The sequence below is a fragment of the Cyprinodon variegatus genome, unplaced genomic scaffold (assembly GCF_000732505.1).
Source record: "Cyprinodon variegatus isolate N-32 unplaced genomic scaffold, C_variegatus-1.0 Scaffold418, whole genome shotgun sequence".
Classification (NCBI taxonomy): domain Eukaryota; kingdom Metazoa; phylum Chordata; class Actinopteri; order Cyprinodontiformes; family Cyprinodontidae; genus Cyprinodon; species Cyprinodon variegatus.
Window position 1 is genome coordinate 119,347 of NW_015150871.1, and position 9,365 is coordinate 128,711.

The 9,365-nt window shown below is 38.3% G+C and overlaps 1 protein-coding gene across 3 annotated transcripts in view; it reads right to left on the reverse strand.

Annotated features, from left to right (window-relative positions):
* Positions 1–2,989: 2,989 nt before the first annotated feature.
* LOC107093309 (ataxin-7-like protein 1) overlaps positions 2,990–9,365 on the reverse strand; it is a 36,619-nt gene continuing 30,243 nt past the window's right edge. For all 3 annotated transcript variants that reach the window (XM_015388294.1, XM_015388296.1, XM_015388297.1), the window contains 6 exons: positions 7,529–7,785; positions 6,873–7,089; positions 6,541–6,662; positions 5,829–6,359; positions 4,780–5,029; positions 2,990–4,681 (listed from right to left, as the gene is read on the reverse strand). In XM_015388294.1, coding sequence (XP_015243780.1) covers positions 4,664–4,681; positions 4,780–5,029; positions 5,829–6,359; positions 6,541–6,662; positions 6,873–7,089; positions 7,529–7,785 — 1,395 coding nt within the window. In that variant the 3' untranslated portion in view covers positions 2,990–4,663. The remainder of the gene's footprint in view (positions 4,682–4,779; positions 5,030–5,828; positions 6,360–6,540; positions 6,663–6,872; positions 7,090–7,528; positions 7,786–9,365) is intronic.

Sequence of the window (9,365 nt, forward strand, 5' to 3'; positions counted from 1 at the left end):
ACATTCGACAGATCACTGCATCAACAAGTAAGGTATACAAAACAGACATTCAACAGCAGCTCACTAGAATTTAAACGCTGCATATTTAATTTACAAATAAGACCACCTCTCTTTCAATATTTTAATAAAAGCTTGGATATAAGACATTTTACAGTATGTATTAACATTGGTTTGTCTGTGGAAAAAAATGCATTTTTTTCTCCGGAAATTAAACATTCGCCACATTTTGGATCGGGATACGACAGTGTCTTGGTTTTGAGGGGGTTTGGGACGCAGGTCGCAAATACACCTGATGTAATTTTCAGATACTAATTTTTTTTTAAATGATCATATAATTAAAGAGGATTACAGATCTATGTAATTTAAGAAAGTGCAAAAAATAAAATAAAAAAGTCCAAAAAAATGAAACACTCATATATAAACTTTCTTTTAACTTAAGCTGCAAGTAAAACTGTAACTTTCTACATCTGTATTAACAGCGAGTCTGGTTGCCTTCGAAAAGAAAAAAACTATATTTATTTTTAACAATCATGAAGGTGTCCCACATTTTTAACCGATAATTCCATCTTTTCACAGCCAGAAAATGGAAAAGCAGGTGAAAACATGCTGCAAATTAACCATCGTTCTTGTAAACATGGTAGACCTTCAGCTTTAGCTATTGATTACCTCCGCAAACACTGCATGGGCTCAATAACATAATCCAAGAAGCTTTAGCACCCTCTTAAATTATTGGCATCACAAGTGAAGGTGTATAAAAAAATATTTTCTGATGAAAACTGCAGATTTTAAATCCCAATCTTTAAAAACCAGCAGAATTTGATTGAAAACTTCCTCATATTCAAATGAAAACCCAAACAGAACCAAAACCAGGCACACAGCATCACACCTCCTCTACTGTGCTTTATAGCAAGCATTAAGTGTTCTTCCATATATTCCTCCCTTCTTTCAGAGCAATCCAACATGAACTGTTAGATGGTGAAAAGTGAAGTTTTTCTATCCTTAGAAAAAACTAAATATTTCCGTTTGCGATGGCAAATCTCTCAAACAATATAGTTTGCATTGAGAGAGCATTTTAAAGTTAGGAAGTAACCCATATTTCAAGTAACATTCTGAAATATAAAAATAGAAAGACATTTGCTTTCCTAAAATGGCATGTTCTTTAGTTTGTCCCCATTTTGCAGAGTACCTACAAAGGAATGGGCCTCCATTCCAAAAACATTGGAAGATGTGAAAAAGCAACTCGTACTGTTAAGCATGGTGGAGGATCTGTAATGCTGTGGGCTTTTATTCCTTCTTTTTTTCCCAGTGTCAGCTTATAACTACTGCAGGAAATATTGGATGTATTCCATGAATCTTTCTTTTTTTAATCAAAAAAGTGCTGTGAAATAAAGGGTAGGCAGTTTAAAAGTGTCAAAAGCGGAAGAACTTGGAAAAAGAGAAAAATTCAGATCTAATTTTATATGATTCATATCATTATTAGTTCTTAAACAAAAAGTTAGTTGCTACACTAAGGGTTAGAGGACTGCCTGTCTGCTTTTAGGTTAAACAAAATGCTTTCAGTTACTTTCCTATTATCAGGGGCTCAACAGGAGTGGGCGGGGTACTGATCACACTAACCGAGGCCATAAAAAAATATATTGCTCCACTTTAAACCAGGTAATCAAACTAGATTTTATTAATCTAATTTTAAACTACAGATGTTTTTCTCTACATTTCAAGAAAACAATGGTACTGAAGTTCCGACTGCACTTCCTACATTTAATTTAAACCCCAACCGTCCGATATTTCGGCTGTAAAATTTGCCACCAGACGCAGATCTTATGCATATTTTAAAAAGGTAAAAACTCGGAGGAATGGCTGCGCTGCGGTTCTAGCACGGTGGAGTGATCAGAAGGAAAAAAAACATACCTAGCTGAAGTAAGTGAAAGCATTTTGACCCAGTTTTGACTTGACATATCACCACAACCCACATAATCACACTGAGACTAGACCATCGGGCCTCTGAAGATAACGAAAGATAAAAATAAAGCAGTAGTCTTTAACTTTTGGAGGAGGAAAAGTATGGATGGAAAAGCAAGCAGAACATTTTGCGCTGTTTATACAAAAAATATATATATATATTTTAAGAAAAACATTTTAAAAAATGCCAAATTTAGATAATAAGTCCCCATTAGCAATGTTTAATTGACAAAACATTGCATTATGCTTGCAAGGGGTCTGAATGTGGCATATTTTCTTATCAAAGTAGTCTTTGAAGCCTGTAAAAATCAGCAAGGGTGAATAAAAACATGCGATAGCGCTTAGCTTCCATACTGCAGGTATTTTTTTCTGCATATATTTATTCTGTAGTTTGAAGTTTAGACACTGCATGAGAATGATACCTTGAATTTAACAGTTTTAGCATCAAACTTGTTAGCAATCCTGGTATTCATATGGAAAAAGCCATAGAATACATTCATATTATTTAGACAAACATATAGTGACACTTTTAGAAAAATCATCACTTTGCATTAATTTATACAGCAGAGGATAAAATACTTCGGAGAGAAGTTATTGGCGATCTAAAAGTTTTGCCAACAGGACATTCCTTTGTTTTCATTTATAATATATAAAAGGGTTGGAGCAGCTGTATAATCTTGTGCATTTAGAAGGGGAACATGCCCACAGCATGATGAACCCTCCACTGTACTGAATAGTGGGCTTTAACTGCTTTTTTTTTTATATTTGTCTTTCATGTTATAGCAGATCCACGCTGAATGATGGCAAAATAATAGTGGGACAGAATGCTGTCATTTAGATATCAAACACTGGTTGTCGTGGAAACCTGGTAACCGCAGGATGCCAGATTAGAGCTTTGGAGTATTTTAATCCAGCCTAGTTTATGCCAGTTCTAATGGTTTCTGACGGAAGATACAAGGAGGTTTGTATAAGCAGGCATTTTAACAAACAACTCAAAAAAAAAAAAAAAAAAAAAAAACAATTTGCTTTACTTAAATGCAAAGAAAAAAAACCCAGAAGGTCCCGAATTACTGAAAAAAAGTTTATCTAGGTAGGTTTGAACTTAAAAGAAAAGCAAACCCACATATAGATTAACAGAATTACTACAGGAATTTTCAATTCCTATTGAATAAAGATATTTAAACCACATGTCTGGTTCGTTTAACTTCATCTTGAGTAGGCTTCTGCAAAATCAGCTTATTAATATTTTAAGACTTTTTACACACCTTCACCCAGGGAGCCAATAAGTATAAAGGTTGAGATTGGATTGCATAAAGAAAAGCGAACGGCAACATAATCTAGGTGGTGGATAAGTGGTTTGATTCCAGCTTCCTCACATTAGGACGCGCTCCTGGCCAAGTGCTTTATAAATTCAGTCTACTTACCATTTGAATTTTAATGCAACTTCTCTTTAAATTAAACTCTTATTGTTTCCAGCTTGAAAAGCAACTACATTAAAATAAAATACAAAAAGCAGAAGCTACCAAACATTTGAACTTGGCTGTGCCCATTAATTTGCATTTAATTGCTACTGGGAGAAGAATAAAAAATACAAAATAATATATATATATAACTTTTTTTTTTTGGTGAGACACCAGGCCAATCGCTTTATTACTGTTAGACTACGATAGCATGGGGTAAAATAGTTAATATCTCTGTTTTCATTTAGTAAAAGGGGAAAAAAATATTAATAAATACAAAAATACCAACAGATATGTACAAATATGAACTATAATACTTTTAACATTTCTTCAAAATGCCATAGAAATTCTATCATCTTTTATATTGAAAAAGTCTCTGTAGCTCAAACCTTAATGGTCACTTCCATAACAAACATTATTTAAGAATGATAAATTATTATACAAAAAAAACAAAAATAAAACGAAGCAATCCAACACCAGAGTAATAATTCCATTTTGGATGCTTATCCTGGAATTTTTGTTTCTTTCAACATTAAAACCAGAAAGATAAAAAAAAAAAAAAGATCTGAATAAAGTCAGATTTTATCCTATATTGAAATACAACGCATCGACGTGGCATCATTGGTAACACGGATTCTTCCATCCCCTCCTCTTTGTGCGAGCACGACTTTTTCATGTCACAGTTGCAGAAGGAGTCAGCAAGGAGCTCAGGACAGTAAGTGCACTTCGAACACAGGCATGCTGGGACAGAAATGGAAATGTAGGGAGGTGGACAAAGAAAGGGGCAAGAACTGGCTAAAACCCAGGTAAATGTGCTGCGATCACTCTCCTCGTAGACTAAAACGGAGCAAATGATGGAGAGGCTGAATAGAAAAGGTCCGTAGGGGCAGCAAAGCGGCACAGTAGTTCTGTCTGATGGAAAACAATCACACACCTCTTTTCAGGGTTCTCCATAAATTCTACAGTGGTGGTGTTAATGTCAGCATATTCCCTTTGCAATGTTTTTTAAGAAAACGTGTTCCTATAAACCCCAACTATAGCGAGGCACATCAAGTTTCCGGACGAAAGGATCCAAGCTGAGGGGGAAGGAGTGGAGGGATGGATCCTGTATCCTTGGATAAACAGGAGCCATGTGAGATGAAACGGCCTGATTGGTGCGGTCAGTGGAAGAGTGAAGTCAAAGGTCACAAATGGTGGTGGCCTGAACAGCTGCCCAAAGGTTCTGCCCTTCAAACGGGTTTCTGTCAGTGATTTAACTTGGCCTGCAGAAACAGACACAAACTCGTCATTCACCTGAGCTTCAATAATAAACTAAACCAATAACTGCAGCATCAGGTCATACAGCCTAACAAGCACCCACCTGTCTGGGCGACTCAGGCCCCAACGCCAAGATCCCCCCACCGTCGTTTCCTTTACCAAAGAGGCTTTCTAGTCCGCCTGGTCGGCTCAGTTTGCTGGCTTTCCCTTTATAGGAGCTGGGACTCCTCCTCTTCCTCCCTTCTGCTCCTCCGCCATAAGCTAAGGGTCCAGTGGGGGGAGCCATAGGCTGGTGTGGGGCTGAGGCTGGTTCCCTGTTTGTAAAGGTGATGCTGCTGGTGCCAAGTTCACGACTAAAAGGAGCAAAACAAAGGAACAAAAAAAAGATATAGAATGATTTATTATAATGTTAAACTGAAAAAAAAGGAAACAAAAAGTATTCAAAACATTTTGCACCTTAAACAAGATTTAAAAACATACATAATAAAGCCAAGATCTAAACTTAAAAATATTTCTCTCATCTATGTTTAAAAAAAGAAATTCACAAAATTTAGTGAGGAAAAATGTTCACGTTTCTTCATTCCTTTCAGCTTAAAGTCTAAATACTAAAACTGTTTTCTTCTTTTTGTAAGTTTTTTTTTTTTTTTCTTGGAAAAATACCTTGTCACCGCGATCCTAAAAAACAAAAAGTTTTCTATCTTTATCTATACACAGATTTAATATTCACTCTTAACTTACTGGAAATTTGAACAATTAACTGCTTTTCTACACAACAAAATGATAAAATTAGTGAATGTTTTGGGTTTTGTCATTTTATACTGCATATCTGCTCTCAATTTCTGTAAATAACTTTATAAAATTCTCTTAAGTGAGTATTTTTTGACAAGAAAAGACAAACACCAAAACCAAACAGTAATCATCTCTCAGGGAAAACATGAATAATTTCTTATAAGGGCTATATAGCCCCATAAATTCTTATATTTATTTGATGTGATTCTTTTGATCTACTCTGCAATCTATGGCTTAAAGAAAAGATGTAAGAAAAGGACTTTTAGGTGTGTGCAAATCATTCACTAATCTATATAGGGAGCTTAAATAAAGCTAAGCTGAAATCTTAACTTTCTAATTATCTCTAAACATACAGAGACCTACCAGTTCTGTGTGTTGATGCCTTGTGACCCATCTGCTCTGGACAGCCAGTTATCGGAGCTGCTCAGACGCCCATTCCCCCCTTGAGGTCCCTTATTCTTGGCTGGGGAACTCCTGGCTATCCCATAGCCTTGTAACGTCGGGTGAAAGCTGCTGCCGTTCCTTTTGTGGACATCTACTGTCTGAAACGAGGAAGATGAAAAGGACGACGAAGAGTGGGAAGAGTTCTTTCTCTTTTTCTGGCCCGCCGCAGGGACGCTTGCGTCTTTGGATGGCCGGCTGGCTTTGTGGGAGCCGTTGCGGGCTTTTCCCTGCGTAAAAGCCGGGCTGTGGGACTGCGCGGAGTCTCTGACGTTGAACACTCCAGCTGCCGATGCCGACTGAGGGAACGTGGCGGTGTAGGTGAGCGTGTTAGAGGGTGAGGAAGGGACAGGAGAGGCGATAGGGGTGGAAGAAGGAGCCTGCTGCGCCGTAACCAAGGAGGTACTAGATGTGGAGAGGGAGGGAAGGCTCTCAGCAGCAAGAGGCACCTTCCTGAAATATACAAATCCTTTAAAAAATGGGCACCCAGAAATATTTGTTCCAGAGTGATAATACAGCCATATCAGGAAGCCTTGAGATGTTTTTGACACTTCTTAAAAACTTAATCACTGAATCAACATATTAAATTGTGACGCAACACAAAATGAGGCATTAAGTGATGTTGAACACTCGCCTCCACATCTGGGCGTTGAGGTGTTTCTCCACCATAGTCTGCAGGGCCAGCCTCATTCTGTCCCATCGCCTGTCGAACACATAGTAGCCCTGTCCCATAAGCCGGCTGCTGAAGACGCACAACTGCACGGAGACACAGGAGAAACTGGTTAAAGGAGGAGCCTGACACCCTAAGGCAAGTAAGTAGAGAAAAATGCATGGAAATAGAAAAAAAAGCTAAAAAAAATGGAAGAATTAATGCCTAAAAAGCAGAATTCAGAAAGACATTATACAAACTTTGGATCTAAAGGGAGGTTTCAACCTAATATCGGAATTTATTGTCTAAATATTTACCCCTAAAGGCCGCGGATGATGACTGGAGTAATGCAACGAGGGTCTGTCAGTGTCATCTGGACTCTCTGGGTCTCCCTCGTCGCTGGAGAGTCGGCTGCTGTCCGCTGCTGCGTTCACCCAGCTGTTAGAAGACGGCTCGGCGACAGGAACTACGGCAGGAGGCGCTGCTGGAGGCAGAGGACTCAAACTGGAGATGGAAGAGGAGCCAACCGGAACTCTGGAGACGAAGCATCGGATGACAGGAGAGGGGGAAGAGTTAGTACCCCGACATTGACCGATTTATACTTTTCTCTCTCTTTCTTTTTACTTGTTTGAACTTTACAGCAACCCCTGGTGGTAAAACGTGGTAGCGCAACATCATCTTCTCAATAACATACTTTAGTACCATTCTAGTTGGTTTCCTTTCCACATGGGCGGCTTCTGTTCATCATAACAAGCAGCACAGACAATAAACCTTCCAGTTACTTTTTGTGGCATAACCTCTGTCTGGAAGGGAATCAGTGACTGTCTGAGGGACATATCCCCTATTACTGTATAGGACGCCGCCTATCTATACATGTATTTGCTATTGATCTTATGATCAAACATTTTTGGAGGTTTAAATTGAGCTTTGGCGTCATTAAATGCAGTAATAAATAAATGATAAGCAGCTTTACCTTGGTATGTGTGCATTGGCGAGCCGCAGCTTCAACGAGGAGAGCGGTCTTTCAGCGGGGCAGTAGGTTTTGCTGGGACTCGCCGTTTCTGGAGCTGCATTGCTCTGACTGCATCCTTCCTTCCCTCTAAGCGCCGCTTCCCTCTCCTTCTCCTTCAGAGCCTCCCTCTCCTTAGCCAGGCCCTTGTGCTCGGCTAGGAGCTCGTCGAAAAGCCTGCTTCGGCCGGGAACGGCGCGGCGCTGGGTTAACGAGTGAGTCTATAGCAGAACCAGGACAGCAAAGGTTACCGTAAAAATACTTTTGGTTCTTTGGGGTAAAAAGCATTCAGGTAACATCCAACAACATGAATGCTACATATCTTTCCAGCTTAATTATAGCAATTTTTCTATGGAGATGTATTTAATGACATCCACTAATATACAGGTCCTTCTCAAAATATTAGCATATTGTGATAAAGTTTATTATTTTCCATAATGATAAAACTTGAAAATTCATATATTTTACATTCATTGCACAACAACTGAAATATTTCAGGTCTTTTATTGTCTTAATGCGGATAATTTATATCATGAAAGCTCATGAAAACCCAATATTTGAATTTTATTTCGATCTGTTCTATATATATATATATATATATATATATATATATATATATATATATATATATATATATGAGGTTCTTCAAAAAAAGTACTGAAAGTGAGATCTTTAAACTGGTACGAGAGGTTCATAAATCACACTCCTAACGATCCAGACCGCAGAATAAGAATGTGACAGCTTGACCAATTTAAATCTGAGCAGAGAGCTTAGGGAGCACTTTGTCTTCATGTTCATCCTATGTGAGCAAGGTCGACAGCAGAACGCCGATGACTCCAGGTGAGACGGACGTCTGGCAGGAGGCTAGAATTTTCTAAAAGTCAGTCCATTTATATGGAAGAAGTCCCGCGTAATATAAAAGTTTACTGCTATTCAAATCATTCCACCCTCTATTGATAGAACTCACTAACAACAAAGCTGCATTTAGCGTGTTCTCTACAGTGGAGCCCTTAGAGATTACGTTTTAAAAATAAGGCTGTTTGCAGATTAAAAATTTTAATCGCAATTACTCAGATGACCCAAAACTGGTCTGTTAGCTGGCAGGTTCAACCCTTGTTGTCAAAGAGGGGTCAAATGAATTAGTTCAGGGGAGTAAAAATAACTCTTTGCTAAACCCTCAGCTTTTCAAACATGCATGAATCGACAAAAACTATTGATGTTTAAATGTTTAAAAGAATAATCAGACTACAGTTTAGAAATGTATTAGGACATACAGGAAGACTAACTGGACCTCTGGGTTTCAGGGTACCAGGTTAGGCAGGTTCATCATGTTCAGCATCGCAGAAGCTGTAGTTAGAACCCAGCTGATGCACAGAAACAATGCACCTTCTTCCCTGCTCTTCATAAGCGCTGCTGACGGCAGAAGGAGCCCAGCAGCCAGCAGCCAGGCTGAAGTTTTTGTAAAAATGACTTATGGTGCGACTAGAACAGCCCCATTGAGTTTTTCTTTAATAATGCTGCTGATGTGGATTTAATGCAGCATATAACTGCAAATTAAATCTGCTTAATGATGAAAATCATGACTTCAACTCCACCACAGCTAAATCTTCAAGTTCTGCACTTGTGTTTAAATCTTCCTTTATTAAATTAAACCAGATCTACCACACAAGCATTTTATTTTTTTTTATTCAAGTTTTGAAAAATTGCATCATTATTAACCGAGATTAAGAATAAATAACTTGATTCGTTCTTTAAAAACGAAGCTTAAATAGGAACGCAGGAGTGTCGTTCCATATTGGAG